At 52.5% G+C, this 19,085-nt stretch overlaps 8 protein-coding genes across 8 annotated transcripts; 5 read left to right on the forward strand and 3 right to left on the reverse strand.

The window, feature by feature from the left end:
• Positions 1–2,318: 2,318 nt before the first annotated feature.
• On the forward strand, positions 2,319–2,912 carry GLRG_01006 (CFEM domain-containing protein; the record flags this gene model as incomplete). Its single annotated transcript, XM_008091691.1, has 2 exons — positions 2,319–2,547; positions 2,611–2,912. 2 exons carry the CDS (start codon positions 2,319–2,321, stop codon positions 2,910–2,912), a joined length of 531 nt encoding a protein of 176 aa, XP_008089882.1.
• A 403-nt stretch (positions 2,913–3,315) lies between these two features.
• GLRG_01007 (uncharacterized protein) lies at positions 3,316–5,110 on the reverse strand (the record flags this gene model as incomplete). Its single annotated transcript, XM_008091692.1, has 5 exons — positions 3,316–3,636; positions 3,719–3,991; positions 4,067–4,294; positions 4,348–4,903; positions 4,953–5,110. 5 exons carry the CDS (start codon positions 5,108–5,110, stop codon positions 3,316–3,318), a joined length of 1,536 nt encoding a protein of 511 aa, XP_008089883.1.
• A 2,649-nt stretch (positions 5,111–7,759) lies between these two features.
• Positions 7,760–8,980, forward strand: GLRG_01008 (NADH:flavin oxidoreductase/NADH oxidase; the record flags this gene model as incomplete). The annotated part of the gene is made up of 3 exons (XM_008091693.1): positions 7,760–7,826; positions 7,868–8,290; positions 8,343–8,980. 3 exons carry the CDS (start codon positions 7,760–7,762, stop codon positions 8,978–8,980), a joined length of 1,128 nt encoding a protein of 375 aa, XP_008089884.1.
• A 271-nt stretch (positions 8,981–9,251) lies between these two features.
• Positions 9,252–11,030, reverse strand: GLRG_01009 (uncharacterized protein; the record flags this gene model as incomplete). Its single annotated transcript, XM_008091694.1, has 3 exons — positions 9,252–10,449; positions 10,505–10,933; positions 10,981–11,030. 3 exons carry the CDS (start codon positions 11,028–11,030, stop codon positions 9,252–9,254), a joined length of 1,677 nt encoding a protein of 558 aa, XP_008089885.1.
• Positions 11,031–13,203: 2,173 nt separating this feature from the next.
• GLRG_01010 (iron/manganese superoxide dismutase) lies at positions 13,204–14,001 on the reverse strand (the record flags this gene model as incomplete). The annotated part of the gene is made up of 4 exons (XM_008091695.1): positions 13,204–13,326; positions 13,386–13,788; positions 13,849–13,901; positions 13,954–14,001. The coding sequence occupies 4 exons, from the start codon at positions 13,999–14,001 to the stop codon at positions 13,204–13,206; spliced, it is 627 nt and encodes a 208-aa protein (XP_008089886.1).
• Positions 14,002–14,770: 769 nt separating this feature from the next.
• Positions 14,771–15,297, forward strand: GLRG_01011 (uncharacterized protein; the record flags this gene model as incomplete). The annotated part of the gene is made up of 2 exons (XM_008091696.1): positions 14,771–14,994; positions 15,057–15,297. 2 exons carry the CDS (start codon positions 14,771–14,773, stop codon positions 15,295–15,297), a joined length of 465 nt encoding a protein of 154 aa, XP_008089887.1.
• Positions 15,298–16,330: 1,033 nt separating this feature from the next.
• On the forward strand, positions 16,331–16,597 carry GLRG_01012 (uncharacterized protein; the record flags this gene model as incomplete). Its single annotated transcript, XM_008091697.1, has 1 exon — positions 16,331–16,597. One exon carries the CDS (start codon positions 16,331–16,333, stop codon positions 16,595–16,597), a length of 267 nt encoding a protein of 88 aa, XP_008089888.1.
• Positions 16,598–17,201: 604 nt separating this feature from the next.
• GLRG_01013 (TfdA family Taurine catabolism dioxygenase TauD) lies at positions 17,202–18,644 on the forward strand (the record flags this gene model as incomplete). Its single annotated transcript, XM_008091698.1, has 4 exons — positions 17,202–17,457; positions 17,512–17,998; positions 18,078–18,383; positions 18,473–18,644. 4 exons carry the CDS (start codon positions 17,202–17,204, stop codon positions 18,642–18,644), a joined length of 1,221 nt encoding a protein of 406 aa, XP_008089889.1.
• Positions 18,645–19,085: the final 441 nt, after the last annotated feature.

Genomic DNA, 19,085 nt, shown 5'->3' on the forward strand with positions numbered 1-19,085 from the left:
ATCGTCTCTTACCCAGCGCTACTTAGCATGCGCAGGTGGTGATTATCGACATAAACCAACTTCACAGCTAAAGTAGCTAGTGTGGAGCAGCTAGAGGGTTTATCAGTCCATTCTTGGTGGCAGAAGGCAAAGCTGGAAAAGGGTGCGGCTTGGTCGGCCAATTCGTCGAGCCACATCGCCGGCACATCCTTGCATCGCTCCTAGCAAAGGGCCCGCAGGACACCATCTTAAGCGGGGTCCAGCTTCGAGGGGATTTGCCAATAGTGTCTAGTCCGTCGTTAGCTCTGGCATTATAGAGTTATGAGTCAAGGAGTTATATCAGAGAGTTGGCCAGTCACCGGCCAGACCCTCCATTATTCCACCTAGCTCAAGCCAGTCCGAAATCCGAACAAATCCAGCTCCAAGAACAGGTAGCGCGGCTGTTTGCTCCTCCATGAACCGCTCGCGTCATGGCGTACATTTGGCAGAATCAAATGTGGCATCAGTGCGATTTAATTCGTCGCCAATATCCAGGCACACAAACAACTGACCCCATTGTCTGATACATTCCATTCCTCTCTTCTCTCTTTGGAACATGTTCCTGCAAGAGGATGGATCAGGTACGTGGGGCGGGAAAGAGAAGTACATTCGCCTTGGTAGGTCGGCATCAAAGACAGCCGCCACCAACCAGTCTGCGTTGTTCCTCCCACCGTCCATCAACATCCCGAAAAGGCGACATCCGTTTCATTATTGGCAGGATTGGAACAGAGCACACCGCCGCCTACGCTACATGGGTTGCACACACACTTTGGCCAGATACCGAGGGAAGTGGAGGGAAGAGGGGACGCATTGCAGTGTTTCCTCTGCGTGATGTGATGGCAATTTCCCCCGCACAAAGCTAATCCCCTTTTGTAAGTTGATGCATGCTTTGCCGCCATGTTCCTGCATCCGCCTTGTCCGTCCCTAGTCGCCTCTCAGCGTGGCAAACCGGGCTATCCTGAGTAGGTAGTTGATTCATTGACCTTTTGAAATACGAGCAGGCAATGTTCCGGCAACTCGGCCTAGCTCCTGGCTTCTGAAGCGTTGAGACGTCCGATTCGACCAACTCAGACACAATGCAGGTCTCCCTATGACGGGAATACACCGAAACGGCCAGCACCGGCCAGCCATTGGGCCAAGTCACTTTCCAGATCATAAGGCCCCGAGCTCTTAGTGCAACCAATCACCTTCTGTTGACTGATGATAGAGCATCAAATATCATCCCATCACAATAGTCCTGAGGCGTGATAGGCCGCACATATAGCAGGAATTAGCGGCTAGCGGTGGCCAAGAAACGATCTCGTTGTCTTACCCCGGATTTTCTATCTGGTGAACTGAGTGCCGGAAAACAACCTTGACTGAGGCGAGCCGCCCTCGTCGTATGATCGGGGTGGTCTCATACGGCCGATCCAGGTTCCCAACTCCGCAAAAGCGCCGTCATAAGCCTGCAGCATGCCACATTTCTCGCGGGAATCCATCTCTTTCACATGTCGAGCAAGGTGAATTCACTAAAGAGGACCTACTAATATTTTGCTTCATACACGCCACCACCACTACGACAATGCCCCCTTGCAACACGCGCGAGCCTTGGTAGGGCTCAATCTATCGGAAGAGGCTATCCAATCCGGCATCCCAGCCCGATGGTCACTCGCGCCGTCGCCTTGAGGTCCGCAGACCACTCGTAGGCTGAGAATGGCGCGGGGCACTACGGCTCAAGGACATCCACATTGGTCTTATTGTCGCTGGACACTATTTCATCACATCGTTACGACGCGCGCGTTGTGTACACATGTGAGATTCCTAGAGACTGCTTCAAGGCAAGGATCTCGTTTTGCCCACTTCCCCAGATTCTTCCGCCATTGATTGCTCTCGTCCTTCCAGGTTCTTGCTTCCCTAGTCGAATTTTGCGGTTGAGAAGTGACTGGGCATGATGATCGGCGTAAAGGACAGAAACGGAGATACTCCACTTTGTGCTTGTCCGTATCTTCCCAGCTTTAATCAAATACGCCGGTCAGGTTCATCTGATAGTGTTTGATCTCCTTGCAAACTCACTCATAGACCCGCCTATACCTAATTGGACGGAAAGTATTGGGTTTGCAGCCATTCTCTAGATCATCACCTACATAAGGCCCTGCTCCCCTCAGTTCCACCTCCCCTTTCTTCGTCTATCGCCTCTCATCCACATTCGCTTGTCTCGATCAAACTGACACTCGTTGTCTCCTGTTGTTGTACGCGGCCCACTCTAACTCCTCATCAACATCACCGCCCACTACCTCTACCAATACCCAAAGACAGTCAAGATGAAGTACTCCTTCGCCCTCGCCTCCCTCATCGCCGTCGCCGCCGCCCAGTCCGGCTCGAGCCCCATCCCCGAGTGCGCTCAAAAGTGCTTGGCCGACGCCACCTCCTCGGCCACCTCTTGCAAGCTTGGCGATTACGCTTGCACCTGCGAGCCCGCCAACAAGGCCGCCATCTCAGCCGCCGCCAGCAGCTGCGTGCTTGCGGCCTGCGGCGCTGACACAGCCCTGAGTACGTGGTGACAATGTTCGATCCGGAAGGTCCCATCATCATTAGAAACTAACCATCCTCTAGACCAGGTGCTCCCTGCTTCCGACAAGCTTTGCGCCGAAGCTGCCGCCGGTGGTGGTGCTGCTAGCTCTGCTCCGGCCGCCGCATCATCCGCTGCTGCCGCCACCTCTGCCGCTGCCTCCTCCGCGAGCTACCATAGCTCGGCTGCCGCCTCTCACGCTGCCACCACCGCAACCAGCCACGCTGCCGCTACTTCCACTGCCAATGCTACTGCGACCACTACCACTCCCGTCCAGGCCGGCGCCGCTGGCGTTGCTCCTTTTGGAGGTTTGGCCATGCTCCTCCTTGGTGCTCTTGCCATCTAAGCGAAGTCTGAATACTCATATTGAGCGTGAGGGGCCATTCTGAGCTGGCTGCCATGGTGGGCCGGCTTTATTGTTTGCTTGGTGTTGAGATGTAAGCTCAACGAGGTGGACCAAGGTTGATGCTGTATTAGTAAACCATAGGCTAAACAAACCTATATGCGGTGCCCGATCTTAATACTTGGGACGTCATAGGGTAGCGCTTGAAATTCACGCAACACAATCAGCTCGGTACACAGGTTCAAGAATAACATGACTTTTCTGAAACTTTTACGTGTATCTGCCGTAAGTGAACTCAGTTGATGCAGGGTGTCATTCTCGATCAAACTCGCCTTCCCCAAATGACTTCTATCTCATAAACTGAGGGGCATCGGCGGGGTAACAAGAACATGCCAATAACTCATGCCTAAATAAAAGCCCACAAGAATGATAGAACGAAAGCACATGGTGCCACTGTCGCAGCCCAAAGCCAGCCTGTCGAAGAGGAAGGGATTGTTCCCGAACTGTGTGGCACGTTTATCAGGATGCTGGCCTGCTTGTCGACATCAGGACACTTCCCATCGAGCAGGTCCTGCATGCTTGATCTCTTCTTCACAGCAGCCGACCCGTCCGGCATGCACTCTCCCGACTCGTACCCGCGACGGAATTGAAGTGCGTTGGCAAACATCCGTGCCTTTTGGTCCGTGGTAAAGCCGTCTCGCGGCGTCTTGCCACGGCACGAAGAGTACTATTCGCAAAGCGAGCCGTGTTAGCGCTGCCGTCTTCCAGTGGTAAAGACGCCAAGATGGAAGTCATGGGGGGTGGATTACGCTCATGTAGTTGTTCACGTCTACTGCCGGCCCGCCAGCACACGTCACCTGCGAGCACTGGAACACTACATCCCGGTTGCCAGACGTTTGTGTGGCGTTGGTCAAGCCGCTTTGGATAAGGCATTCCTGGCCGAGCTCGTTGAACGTGTGGCCCAAGCCAAACCAGTGGCCAACATCGTGGACGAGCGTCGTGGCATCGCCTCCCTGCACTCGCGCCTCTTCGATTACAATGCCGTCTGCGTCATCGAGCTTCTCATTGGGGAAGGTGGCATACTGTCTTTTGATGTCAGCTCATTTTCAATGGCTGGGCTGCAGATGTCAAAGCAGTAAAAGCATAACAGGGCTTACACCGTTCAGTTCTTGGTCATCCTTGCCACCGTCGCGGAGGCCGTTCACTATCCAGACCGTGAGCACCAGCTTTCCGGGGGCTCGGGTTCGATGTTGCCATTCAGTGAGCTTGTGCTCGCGTCGCGACACCTTTGACCAGTCCTCGTTCGCCTTCGGCTCCCACCAATTCAGCGCCATGAGGCGAAAGTTGATCCTCACTGCTCCCAGTGCCTCATTAAGAGTGTCGACCTGCTCAATGTCAGCCGCAAGAACTGCTATCATTAGAACACAAATAAACCCACTTGTGCCTTGACTCTGGCTTCCAGTTCATTGGGGCGAGCGGCTGTTGGTGATGCTCTCATGTAGTGAAAGTAAACTCCGACCTCCAGCGATTCAACGGCTTTGCAATTATCGAAGCCGCGGAGGTTCCTCGATACGAGCGGTACCCAGTTAAGAACGCCGGCGATGAAACTTTTCGAATTGGTCAGCTTATCCGCGTACTTGTTTTGGCATTGTGAAATGCTTGGCGGAATCGATAGCTTTCCTACGTCCACTGGCGCCGGATCCTTGGTGACAAAATATTCAAAGTACGCCGTCTCGAGGACAGCAATTGCCTTGGCGTTCTTCTCACTCATGCCCTGGTCGGGAATGCTAACGGCGAGCTCGGCATTCAGTTCCTCAACACTCGCCACATCTGGACGTGTTAGCATATCGGACTCGGGCATAGCTCTCAGGGCCGTGTCATTAACAGCGTTGAACCCATCGGAGGGTTGCGCGCGGAAAGAGGCTGTAGTAGCTAGTTCTGGCGACGAAATCGTGCCCGTGGCCACACCGGAATCGAGCGTGCCGGTCCCGGATCTTGGAAAGTCAGTAAGTCTATGACACCAAGCATGTGCGGAAGACCTACAATTGTGATGATGCATTCCGATCAGTGCTACTCGCTGACACTCCAGTCCCCGAAATTTGTGGCTGACCAGCGGTAGCAGCAACTGATGCCTGTGCCTGGCCAGAGACTATGCCGTCGGATTCTCGAGCCGAATCAGGCCGTGCCTGAGTGCCCTGCATTTTGTTAGAACTTGAGGTGTTCTGTGACGGCCCAATGGGCTCTTTGTCCCCCTCAAACTTGGATTGATGCTCCCATCGAGACCGAAGCCCGCCCTCACTAGGGTTGAGACTTGCGGAGGTCGGGCACTTTGTCCTTGGCCTCCCCCCCCCTGCACCACAGGTCCTCCTGACGTAGCAACTACCGGTGCAGGGTTTGATGCAGGCTCGGCCGGGATCACATCTCTCGTGGAAGAGGTTTTGAGTCTTACTGAAAATCGTGCTGAGCTCAGGGGAGCACTTGTTGCCGATGGCCTAAGTGTTGCCTCTGATTTACCGGGCTCACTGTTACGAATCGCCGCTATGGGATTTGTTAGCCTGCTAAGATGCTCGACATCCTGGCTGAAGTTCACGTCCGCGGCAAGGGCGTGGCATCCGGAAAGGTATTGGTACCTTGAGAGTCCGCAGATGCGGGCGACGCTGCAAGTTGTACGGAAGAAGAAACTGCCGATGCATGACGAGTCAATGAAAGGCTAAAGTTCTGAGCATCTCCGCCGACAGACAGTGCCACAATGACGAGAACGAGAGAGGGGACTCGCATGGTGAAGGAGCACTGAGAGACGAGGAGACTTGCCAAGTCATAAACGGCCCGAGAAGTGTAGAATCCTTTGCACTCAGACGCAACAGCCTCAGAGATTTGTTGGTTTTATTATGCCACACAATCAGAGCTCGCGGCACTGGCACAGCTCGTCGGGCCCTCCCGCGACCGCTTCAAGCAATTCATTGTGGTGTTCCAGCCTGGCCAAAGGCGCCATAGTAGCCGCCATCTGGAGGTAATTCGAACGCATTTGGACGCTCTCGGACAGCCACACCATTGATGCAACCCAGCTGCGGGCTTTGGTGGCTTTTACCGAGCCTCTTGGTAGGAAATAGAGTCGAGCCAGCTGCATTGGAAATATGCCAGGTGCAGCCTATGTGGCTACTCTTGGCGGGGATAGTCCTGCCCGTAAGGCAGTAGGTCCAACAATAATGTACTGATGAGCTTTGGGGCGCAATGCAGAAAGACAATAGCTTTGTCCGGTTTGCTGTGGCAGCGTACTTAGCCTTCACCCTTGTCTATAACCAGGAGAGGATGGCCAAGAGGTGTACAACAAAGGGATGCTTTCGGTTACGATGCAGGGCTGGACTGAAGCTTGACGCATATTATTACATGCACGTGTCGACTTGATTACATGATATGCCACCAACGGGGCACACTGAACCATAAGTCCCAGTAAACTGAACGGGTGGACAGGTGCCACAGATCTCAGCTCCAGGTGCTTTAAACGCTTGCGGCCTGCCGGAGAGGAGGGATGGATGGATGGACGAACCCTCCTAGAACGAAGTAATCTCCTGTCGGCTTTGTCAGCGACATTCTGCAAACGCTCTAACCTCAAGGGATGGACGGAACTTTCTTCTAGCCAACCAGCTGAGCCTGGCACTAGTCCGCTTGAGTCACCTTTGCTGCGCACACCAGAGACATTAGGTAGTATAGGTGCCCCAGTTCCCGCTTCAAAGATGGAAAAATTCCAATGGTGATGGCAGCTCTAGGCCACAGAAATAGAAGCATATCCATCCGCCCAACGTTGGACGCGCTCTGTTTGGGTAAATCTATCACGAAGCAGGGCCAGGAGAGGAATGCCTCGCCTTTTTTTTCAGCATATTGGTCCGACTTTTATGCCCCTCTTCTTTCGTTTCCTTGGATCGCGTATGTAACACTTTCAACTTGTCGGGGAGAACTAGACAACACTGGTATCCGCAAAGGTTTATATCGCACAGAGCGACTGTGTCACAGAAGGTATAAGACGTTAATTACTGCCCGTAATTAATGGCGTCGTTTTTGCGACAGTTTACAACGACCATCGGATTCTCGGCGTGTTGTATTTTATCTCTTGACCGATGGGAATATGTGGACATAGTTTATGTCGCCCGAAAATTTCCACATCATCCGGCGCCAACCCGCAATGACCCGTGTTGGAAGTCGGCCATCACCACGCAACGCCGTCGACAAGCCTCCTGATCAACTACCGTACGGCCCCAAAATGAATGATACTTATTCAACCATCGAATGAGACGCAATTGGTATGATTTTGTGAAGTTGTGACAAAAGCTAAATGGGTAGAGGCTATGCCTCGAGTTGGGTACCGTAGCTGCACGGTTCAACACCATGATTAGCAAATATTAATAATAGCGGGAAGAAGAAACTGTACCAAGGAAGACTGTAATCCCGATACAGAAACGGGATAATCCATGATCGTCTTGGAAAGATATAAGAATATCTGTCAAGACTCCCGGAAGTCGAATGCGAGGTCCCGATGGTGTCTGCGCATCTCGTGCGGCTTCCTGCAGCCCATGGGTGTTCGCCCAATCGCCGAGTTCATAGATGGCGACATCGTACTTGAACCTTGGCAATCCGGCGTTCCGCTGTGACTTCATGTGCCCAGGAAGCCCAAGAAACTCTACATTCTTGCATCGGTGGTAAGGCCAAGAAGCGTTTTTCACATTCATCACCAGACGCAGGTTGAACTACATTGACTTGCCTGATTCCCGCCACCTGCGCGCGCCATGTCATCAACTGTGTCCACACCGCTTTCGATCGCAAATGGGCGCATCACACTGCAGCACCGGGTCATCATGGCCCCCATGACCCGCAACCGCGGAGTGCCACTCACAGAGGGCACTTCCGAGAAACCGAACCGAGGTTGGCTTCCCGACGATCTTGTTGCACTCTACTACGCGCAGAGGGCCTCGAAAGGAGGCCTGCTCATCACCGAAGGAATCCCGCCCTCGCTGAAGCAAGCGGGATGCCAGGCGTGCCCGGTATATTCCATCCGTCACAAATTGGCGGCTGGCGGCATGTTGTGAGGGGTGTCCATGACAGGGGTGACTTCATCTACGCTCAGCTGTGGCACGCCGGTCGGGCAACGATTCCGCACATGACGGGATCCCCGACATTGAGTGCTTTTGCGACGCCGTGGGATGATGATGAAAAGTTCCCCTTCCGAGACCCCGTCACGAAGGAGAAGATATCGTATAAGGACCATCCACCTCAGGCCATGTCCCTGGAGGACATGGACCGCACCGTTGCCGACTTTGTCACTGCAGCTAGGACCGCTATCGAAGTTGGCTTTGATGGCGTCGAGATCAACGGCGGTAATGGTAACTGTAAGTTGATGGAGCATGAGTTTGAACCAGCTCGGGCCGACTAACAGGTTAGTCCTTGACCAATTTCTTCACTCAAACATAAACAAACGAACAGACGCGTACGGTGGCAGCCCGGAAAAGCGAGCTAGGTTCCCACTGGACCTCCTCTCTGCCGTCGCCAGCGCAATCGGCCCTTCCAACGTCGGTATTCGCTTGGAGCCGACGGGAATCTACAATCACACCCGCGGTACCGAACGAGTAGAGACTTGGGCCTATCTCTGCTCCCAAACCGCCCATACCTACGTCGGCAAAGACCGCTTATCTTATGTGCATTTCATTGAGCCCCGGCTCGACCGCATCGATTCCCAGGCCGAAAAGGATGGCTTCTATCGCAATTGGAGCCTCCGAGAGGTCTCAAATCTTCATTTCCGGCAGATCCTCGATGGCACGCCCGTCTTCACTTGCGGCGACTGGGGTTCTGGGAATTTTGAGCAGGCACTGGAGCGTGGATGGGATGCAGTTGCGTTTGCCAAATGGTTCGTGAGCAACCCCGACTTGCCCGCCCGTCTCATGAACGGCGCTCCGCTGCATCATTATGACCGAAGCCGGTTTGACGGCTCTTGGGACGGTGTGAGAGAGACCGGGTATGTTGATTATCCCACATTTGAGGATGAGACTATTGTCGAACATGGTCAAGTCACCGAAAAGTGAAAGCCACGTTGAGCACAAGTTCAAGAAATCACGGTGTATTGAACCTTTCTAGACATAATCTCGCTACTGAAGTTATTCCTAGCCCTTTCTTAATTATGGATTCTTCAACCCAACTTCAGTACGAACGTACAATCCTCACCAGCAAATAGGTCTAAATGAAAGTCAAGAAGAGAATCAACAGTTTTGTACTTCAGCCTCATGCCGTCTCGATGGCGCACGTACTGTCCATATCCAACCGCGAAACATCCGTCCATTGGGCATACTATCCTATTCAAGCCCTTACATCCATTCCCTCAAGAGAGTGGCCATAGTCGTAGCTAGGGTACGAGATCGTGGTTGAAGTAGACTCATCAGACTTACGAGTCTCGAAAGTGGTCGGTTTCAGCGTCATGCTGGATACGGACGGCGTTACCAGAGACGGCAGTGCACTGGCAACCGTGGTTCCGGGGGAATCTGAAGTTGATTCCTCCGAAGTGGACGGATAGGCTCCGTAAGCATCGGTGATACTGGAAATTGAAGGGGTGACAAGGGTTGGCAAGACGTCTGAGACGGTTGTCCCTGGTAACGACTCGGACGTGTAAGCACCGGGAATGTCAGAAGCGCTGCTCGAAACGAGGGACGGCTTGACACTGCCCACCGTTGTTTCCGGAGAAGACGATGAGGACAATTCGTATTCATCGGTGGCGGTAGTGGAAGTGCTTGTGGTCGTGGGGGTGACCAAACTTGGCAAAGCGCTCGAGACAGTGGTTCCTGGTGTGGCAGAGGACCCCGTCATCAACTCTGTGTCTGTTGTGCAGGGCACCTTGGAGCCAGAGCTGAAGGTTGCACCTGTGGTAGGCACCTCGGAACTGGGTTTGAAGGTTGCGCCTGTGGTAGGTGCCCTTTTGGAGGAAGTCGTCTCAGTACTGACCCCAGGGACGGTGAGAGTCGTGTTGAGCCATGCTGAGGTAGAAGTTGTCCCGTAGCTAAGGGAGTGGGAGAGGCGGATGGAACTACTCGACGAGAGCGAGGGGAACGCGCTGGATACTCCGGTTCCACCACTGGTAGATGAGTATCCAGTGCCAGTGCTGCGAGGGATGGTGTTCGTAATGGTGACAACCATAGTGGTTTTCACAGTCGTAACCGAGGCCGGAAGTGAGAGCGTAGAGGCGCCCGGGAGCTGGGAAGAGACGGTTGTGTTGATGACCCTTACGGTGGTGTATGTTGTGACCGTGTAGGATGGCCCTGAAGAGGCGGTGGCATTGGGTCCAGTGACAGTGGCCGGGGGAGGAGGGATGCTGATACTAGGAATGGTGGGGATCGTCACATCGTCTGTGGTTGACGAGACGGTGTTGGTAATGCCAAGGGTGGGCGTGATGGGCTTTGTGGAATTGCTCCAAAGGCTGGTGGAAAGCGAAGGCCTTGCGCTCGTAACGCCTGTTCCAGCGGTGCCAGTGCCATAGCTGAATGAACTGGAGCTGCCGCGGGACCTGTGTTCTTTATCAGGAACTGTACGACGTTGAGTAGAGTTGCTGAACGACTTACGAGGAGGTACTGTTCACGAACCACGTAAATGACGAGCTGGGAGTCTTGACACTGGGTAGCTGAGAGGAGACGGTGACTCCAGGGGTTGATGTCTCAATGGTGATTCCGGTGGAAGATGACGGAGTCAAGCTGGTAGCAGGACCAGTGGCCCAAGACGTAGGTGTATGTGAGGCTTGAGAAGTTGTGTTGCTGAGGGTGAAGGGCGGAGGCGGGATGATGCTGGAGGACAACGTCAGGGAGCCCAAGGGTCCAGTTGCCACAGAGGTACTGGAAGGCTGGCAGGTGAAGAAGTACGGGGCTGTCTCGGTTAAGGTCTCTGTCACAGTAACGGTGCTGGCGCATTGGTAGCCGCAAGTCGTGACTGTGACCGTCTCCGGAGGGCTCACAATCAGGTAGTTGGCCTTAGGAATGGCGCTCACCAAAGAAGCACTACAAAGTCAGCATCGCTCTAAGACAACTAAGACTGAGTCACCTACCCAAGACTGACACCCAAGAGGGCAACGAAGCGAAAGGTAGAAGAAAGCATTCTGAGCAAGGCAAATGGAAGATCAAACGAGTGTGGTATAGCAACGGTCAGTGGTTGCTGGAGTTGGGCAGAAACGGCTTGACTTATACCGTGGCTTCGCGGCTTTATACCAAGCAAATATCAATATCTGTGTCTCCAGACGGTAGCTGGCACTGCAAGTCGGCACGAGCATGCGCCATCCCAGCACCAACGGGAGGAACGGCAGGGACCCTCACCTCGCAAGCTTTCCATCCGTCAATCTAGAGTGGGCTTCGGCAAGAGATTGCATGCAGGCCGCCGCCGAGGACACCATCGACGCATCAAATCGCATTGCCCTGGGTGTTTCGTTACTGTCTACTCGACTCAACTCCGTCCTTCTCTGGATGGGGGATTTGCCTGGCTTTGCTTGAGCGAGGGTGCCCCTGCAATCACCACGCCGCGTTAGACCCTTGGCAAAGGATCCGTCACTCAATCCGAGATGAGCCATAAGGTCCCTTTCATAGAGCCGTTTGGGCTCCAGGCATAATGGTTTGCTCGATGCATGGACCGTGCAAATGCCGGGAGTCAAACGGGCACCTGTGATCTCTTGTAAAACCGTGCAGAGAAAGCCACACCATGGAAAGCTGCATGTACCGGGTTCTCTTCCCGAGTTGACAGTTGGCCGAGGGCCGGCAGAACCAACGTGCAGCAACCATAGCTTTGATGCGGCATCCTAGCCAAACTAAGCTGATTCAAACGTTTTGTTCGCACAATCCAGACGGTCTGGCAAGCAAACCACGACTAACAACGGCATCTGCAGATGTCCTGAAGTCGGCTGCAGGCGGCCGTTTTATGCAATCTCAGAAAACACCAAGCCTTCGGTACATTCCAACGATCAGGTATGATCTCAAGCAACTGTTCATCACAGGTATGCTCTGGACTTAGGGAGCAGAATCTCAGTTAATTCGGTTAAAGACGTTTCTGGGAGCATCGCCAAACGAGGCTATACTATTTTGCCAAGGCCGAGGCCAGAAAGCCTGAGGCCATTCCAATGACCCAGGTTTATCATTCCAAGTGGTACAGAAGTACGACAGATTCTGTGGCGATAGAATCGCCTGATCTGGCGGGGCAGGGGAGAAAATTGGTTTTCTTTCAAAGGGATCTATCTGTGTAGCACGAAGAGTAGCGGCTGCGTTGAGAGTATCCCTGCATCGACGCATCTGCACGCTTCCGGTAATCCAGTGGAGACCTAACACCTCAGTCTTTCATTCATGGCGACATTCATCAATCGGTAGATCTACACAATCCAGTCGGAAACGAGAACGTCTTCTGACTCTTTCAGCCAACGTAAAAACGACAGGTAAAGCAGATATGCTGGTTGACAATTTGACATCATCTGTCAGTTGGCAAGAGCATAATAATTACAGACATTGAGAGATGGTCGAGATAGAATGGGGGCTGTGCAATGGGCCACACGTAGAGAACTAAGAAAGATTTATTTTTGTATTTAGGCGAGGACGGGAGTGATCTTCCACCTCATGGAAGCAAACTTTTGTTTGGATCCATGCCACGTTGTTAGTATCCGCCTCACACCCGCTGACTGTGTTTGTCTTTGATTACCCTCGGAATTTACGACGGAGGTCGGGCGCAGGCGGTTCCCTCGAGACGAGACCCGTTTGGCTGGCTTAGTTTTGTTTGACCGAACTTTGAGCTCCTCTTCCCATGCGATGGTATCGCCTCAACACACGACTGAGGATTTAGATGAAACCGGACGTGCGCCACCCCCTTACCAGATAGTGATGGTGTTCGGTAATGTTGTTGTTGCTCGTACAAAGAGGCCAGCTCAGTTTCGACGAGTTGGAGTTTGAGAGTAAAGCCGGGACGAGTCCACCTACCGCTAGCCGAGACTGTCTTGGACTTACCACCAGGAGGGTGGGTTGCCACCGCTTCACGGATAGAGGTCACACAACCGGGTGGAATTGCTGGTGACGGATCACATTGCGTCACGGTACCTCGAGATTGAGGCTTTCTTTTGTCTTCAGCCAGGCCGATACATTTGTGTTGAACCAGAAGTGCTACCTCGAGGGGCATGGCGGCCCCCAACAGACTAACTTATTTGCAAAGAACCTTTCTTTTGCGAAAATATCTGTGCATCAAAATCAAAGCAAGTTTCGATCACTGTCCGCGGCTTTGCTGACATGCGAACAAAACTCGCCTAGAGAACCGCCTTGAGGGCCGTGAAGGCGTCATCCCGGGAGCCAGAAAACCTCGATTCCGCCGTCTTCCAGTTGAGGACGTTCCAAATATTCTCGACATATGCAGCCTTTCCGTTGAGATACTATGTACGATCACTGTTAGCATCTCTTTTCAAAAAAGGTCTTGTTGGTGTCCACGAACCTGAAGGTAGTACGCGTGCTCCCACATGTCAATACCAAAGATGGGCACGCCCTTGGTGACAGGGTCCTGGTCTTTCGTCGTGATAATGCTGAGGCCCGTTATGTCATCCTTAACAAGCCACCCCCAGCCGCTACCGGTGATACCCAGCAGCGTGGTGTTGAAAGCCTGCTTGAACTGGTCGAGCCCGCCCCAGACGCGGGTGATCTCGGCGACGAGCTTTGGCGCCGCATCGGGCGAGGCATCACCGCTCGAGGCTGGGGAAAGGTTCTCCCAGAATAGGGAATGGTTGATGTGGCCGCCGCCGTTGAAGTTTAGGGCCGCGAGGACGGCGATGCGATTCTGGAGCGGGTTTGCATTGTAAGTCTCGATGGCCTTGTTCAGATTTGTAACGTATGCTTGATGGCTGTAGGTGGCTTCATGTCAACTCTCTTCTTCGCTGCTTCATATTTCATGGTTATCTCACTGTTTGCTGTGGTGCAGCTCCATGATCTGAGCTGAGATGTGAGGCTCGAGGGCCTGCAGGAGGGGTCAGCGGGCGCGATCGCGAGCACGAGTAAGGGATACTTACGTCGTACGCATATGGGAGCTTAGGCAATATGTACTGTGGGCTAGCCATGTTGATAAAAGGGTAATATTCGTATGCGTTCTTGACGTTGACTTTGGTTATTTTTGTCCAAGATTGATACCACGAGGTTGAGGAGGAGAGATTGATGAAGTGGTTAAGTGTTCGAGGGTTCGAGGGAAGAAATGGGAGCACAGGTCAACAGAAAGAGGGGTACAAGTGAGCACATTTCATCATCTCGGCATCCATGGGTCTCTGGATCGTTTCCGTTGATTCCGATGATGTGACAAGTACCTTGATGGCTCGCCATCTCCATCGTTGAGCAGTGACCATTAGGTGGTGGTGAGCGGATTACTATCCACTAGTATTCGTTCATGCTCAATGCTATTCATGCTATATCTTATGGTGTGTTTTGCTATTTTTCTTTCGTCTTCCAGTTTTCGTAACTTTACGATGATGCTGAGAGAGACAAAGGCCTAAATGTGATCATTTGTGCTCTAACTTGCTCATCCGAAAGCCCACGTGCAGGGAGCAGCAATCCCGACTCTGGGGTAAAACCGAGTCATGATTGGTTGATCAATCATTGGCGACGCCCCGGCCCGGACCCGTTCGCGCTTGTTTTGGGATGACAGGGATAATGAGGAAGATTGAGAACCTTGAAAGGAGTTCTTGAGTTCGACCATTGTCTTTATATATGATGCCTCATGCGCTGTTGCATAAAGGTGAAAATTCGAAGGCTCTTCATTTGCGGCTATTCATACCTGCAAATACCCTATTTCTTCAAAAGAGCACTACGCTTCCCTATCCGTCAGCCTCAGCCAATATGTGTGGTCCAGACACTTGCACTAAACCTCGAGGCGGCGCACTAGCAGTCCTCGACCACCCATTTAGTCAACTTGAAGCAACGGGAACGAGCCCAAGGCTGCGAGGAGATCTTGCATTTCACACTCCCGGAAAACCATCAAGCCCTTTCGCAACACATGCAAGGATCACAGGCGGGGACGACTGCGATCTACAGTCTTTGGCTGATATGGTAGTTGTTATTCAGTAAGTTGCATACACACGGCATCAAGGATACCATAGTCATTGACGAGATCGTTACTCAACAGTGAGTCTGGGGATCTTACTCAAAAACCCGAAGACTGTGGTCTTTTTCACCGAATCGCGTTTTCTGGTGCCTCCCTCCTCGAAAACGGCTCGACAATGGAGTTGGCGCTTCAGAGACCGATCTCACTCCAAGTAGGTGATGATGGCATTATCGGACGGAGAGTCTCGGTATTCCCCAAATCGGGAATGGAGAATGCTTGCGCAGAGGGCATTGTTGGTTTCAACTTTGTGAGCTCTCTTTGAGAGGACAAAGGAAAGCATCGACGAGTGATACCTGGTATATGGTGCTCATGTAAGTCGGGGGTTTGAACTTCGAATGGTTTGGCTTTTAATGTTGCCTTCATTATTCAAAGACAGCATTGGCTTTTAGCGAGGAGTTAGGAACCAGGGAATGTTTATTTTAATGACTTTCGCATGATATCCCAATTATATACCGGGCTTCACAATCGGATACGTGACAACATCTATCAGTTGCCGACAACCGGCGCTCGGCGACTGGTGAACTCTGTCCAACCGTAGATAAACACAAACTATCACATTCAACAAATATTGTTTTTCCTAGTTACCCTACCGACCCGCAACTAATTGCAGACCTGATACCAAACTTCCCCATACGGCGAAAAAAAAGTAGACCTGCTCAGATTGAATATTGGCCGTGTTCTAGCTCCGTCTTAGGCTCTTAGCGGCCCTGTGAAGCCTCACACCTCAACTAATCTGAAATGGGGCCCTCAGGCAGACAAAATAATGGCTGCGGGCGCCGCTAGGGAACCAGTGGGATCGCAAAGGTCATTGTCTAGAATATCCTTGTCAGCTAGAAATATTCGATGCCTGTTGTCAGAAGGGAGATAAGTCAAAACACTCATGGCGTTTGACTGCTTTTATGTCGATATAATGTTCGATAGGGTAATCAACAGTCCAACAGTAGCCCAAGATCCCAGGTTACTCTAGGCAATGTCCCGGGTGAGGGTGTTTATAGAAGAGTTGTAGACGTCCGCTCGAAATATTTCAGAAAGCTTTGGCTTTGATATAGCCCTTGGGAAGCCAAGCTATGAATTACGTAGTATAACGTTGCATGATGTGATGATCTTTATCTAGACGAGTGTTAGAGATACTAACTAGATGCTATGCGTCATAAAGGCTTGTATTGCTTCAATTCCTAGACGGATATATGCACATGCCTTCTAGGACCGCAAGTTAAGCATCATGATACGCGATGCTTTCCACCCACGGATTAGATCATGCGCGGCAAGATGCACTTCCTTGCCTGAGCCTGCATATGCAGCCCCAAGCAGAGATAGCGGGAGGCATCGAAAGCCATTACGACAGCGTTGTAGCCACCCTCAGACGCGGGTCGATATTCGGTATGGGGTTCCAAGTGTTGGGCAGGGATAACTACAAGTGGTTGGACAAGGTTGCCGGAACAGGGATGACAGATCGACTGGCAAGTTTTAGCCAGGATGCATGGAAGCTCTGGTGGAGCGATCGCGTGTTTTACAATCTACTCATGGACGGTGTGGATGGTGTGGGTGGCCCGGCGGTCTAACGGCTTTCGACTCGGAGCGGTACCGTAAGGCTGGGCTCGGAAATTTTGAGAAGATTCTCAAGACGAACAGAGAGATGAAAGAATAACAGAGCAAAATCGAAGCAAGAGAACAGCTTGGGTGAGCATCTCTGGTTGGCTTGCTCGGATGCAACAGTTCATGCATAATCCCCATCGATCTGGCCGCTTGACCAGCTACCAATATCCTCTGCACATGTTCATCAATCATAAGCCTAGCATAGCATGCGGGCCCAGTGGCTCCAAAGTGCACGTATTCTTCAACTGATGTCTGACCTGACTGTTCTCCAGCCTGGGGTCCTGGAGAATCGAAGTTGCATCGGGTGAGGGGTCACGTCTGACAGTTATCAGATAATCGGCTATCTGGATGAGCGTTTCTCCACCTTCTTCGTGGCACGACATCTGAAAATCGAATGTCGCCATCGTTGATGACCTCTCAGCCCTCCCCATTATTCAGGCACATAAAGACTCTCGCCGCAGAGGATATAGCAACTGACTAGGTAGTCGGAAGAAGACAGCAAATCCGGCGTAAGAATAGCTCGCTTACTTTTCCAAACAGTCGAGCCAGGGAATCGCCCAGTGTTACACAATGACCACCCATACCATCGCCCGACTCGTCCAGCCGGACATCCAATATGCCCCAGACTACCAGAAGTTCCAAGCTAGGGTGGCACGCCGAACCCAGGAGCCCGGTCTTTCCAAGACCCTGCCAGAGGGCCTTCCCGCACAGTTCAAGAATGATATGGTCTGGGACGGTGCGACGCTGGCTAACGAATATGATTGGACATACGTCCTGACACCGGATGAGCTCGATGAGCTCGACGGAGCGTTGGCTCATTTCAAGTGTGAGTTTGAGTTACGTCTACATGTAATCCCCATTAACTCACGATACATCCCAGCGCTGGGCTTGCCGCTCGGCTACATTAGCCAGGAGACCTTCCCGCTGCCGAAACTACATGCTGAACTCCGCAAGCTGTCCTATGAGCTGCACAACGGCCACGGCTTCTTCGTCATCCGCGGTCTTAGGGTCGACGAGCACACCAGGGAAGAGAACATAATTATTTATGCAGGATTATCCTCGCACATTGCCCCCCAACGCGGCCGTCAAGACCGGCAATACGACGGCAAGCCAGCCGACGTGGTCCTCACACACATCAAGGATTTGACACTTACAAAAGAGAAGGGCCAGATCGGTAGCCCTGCGTACACTGCAGATAAGCAGGTGTTCCACACTGACGCCGGGGACATTGTCTCACTATTCGCCTTGTCGACGGCGGCTGAGGGTGGCAAGAGTAAGCTGGCGAGCATCGCACGGGTTTACAACGAGATCGCGAGCACGCGCCCGGATCTCATCCACACTCTCACTGAAGACTGGCATTTCGAAGTGTAAGTGATGTTTCCATCGAGTCTTGGTATGCATCGGTCTTTCGTTGATGGTAAACAACTCACGCTTGCATGTGCGCAGCTTCGGGACACCTCAAAAATGCTTCACATCCAGACCTCTTCTTCACTACCAACCCGCGACCGAAAAAACGCCAGAGCGCCTGGCAGTCCAGTATGCCCGTCGGTATTTCGTAGGCTACGGCGCACTGCCTCGGAGTGACGAGATCCCCCCGATTTCTGAGGCACAAGCTGAAGCCCTCGACACGCTTCACTTCCTGGGCCAAAAGTTTGCGGTGAACTTGGACTTCCAAAAGGGCGACATCCAGTACGCGAACAACATTGGCATCTTCCATGCCCGGGACGGGTTCACCGATACCCCAGAACAACAGTGAGTGGATCGCAGATTCTGTCGGTTATTATGGCGCAAGACAAGAGAATGAACCACTGACAAGGGTGACTTTGCCTTATTATTGGAAGACGCCACTTGCTGAGACAATGGCTGCGCGACCCCGAGTACGCGTGGGAGACGCCCGAGCCGTTGAAGGAGAGATGGGCTCAGCTGTACGAAGGCATCACGCCCGAGGCCCAGGTATTTCCACTCGAGCCGTTCATCCGGAGTGAAGGAAACAAGAGCAAGGGCCGGCCATGAGGCGGCTTGTGTCCATGTCAGCTTTGCACTCAATCGATACCAAGACGTTGTGCACAGGGGTTTTTCGCTTATACGAACCACACAAATGCGGACATATGTAAATGAGCATCCTCCCTGTTGACTCATCGTTCCAACCGCTCGTTTTGGGCCGTGACGGAAATATTTCATATGAAGCCATCGAATAAGCACGTTTCTTGGTAAGAGTCTCACCAAGGGCCGCCGCTCGAGAGCCTTTCTCAGGAAGATCCTAGGCCATGCCAAGGCCCCAGAACACGAGCTAAGGTTCTTGGCTGAACGGGGCACGAGTTCTCCTTGAGGTGGCATTTGCCCAGACAATTGTACCCTAGATAAGAAGCGTGAGCGGCATCGCCCTATAGGATGGAAGCGATAGAAGGATTTATATAAGGTTGCACTTCGAAAGTAGCTTATTACAGAACCCGG

This window comes from Colletotrichum graminicola, assembly GCF_000149035.1.
Source record: "Colletotrichum graminicola M1.001 genomic scaffold supercont1.3, whole genome shotgun sequence".
NCBI classification, from domain to species: Eukaryota; Fungi; Ascomycota; class Sordariomycetes; order Glomerellales; family Glomerellaceae; genus Colletotrichum; species Colletotrichum graminicola.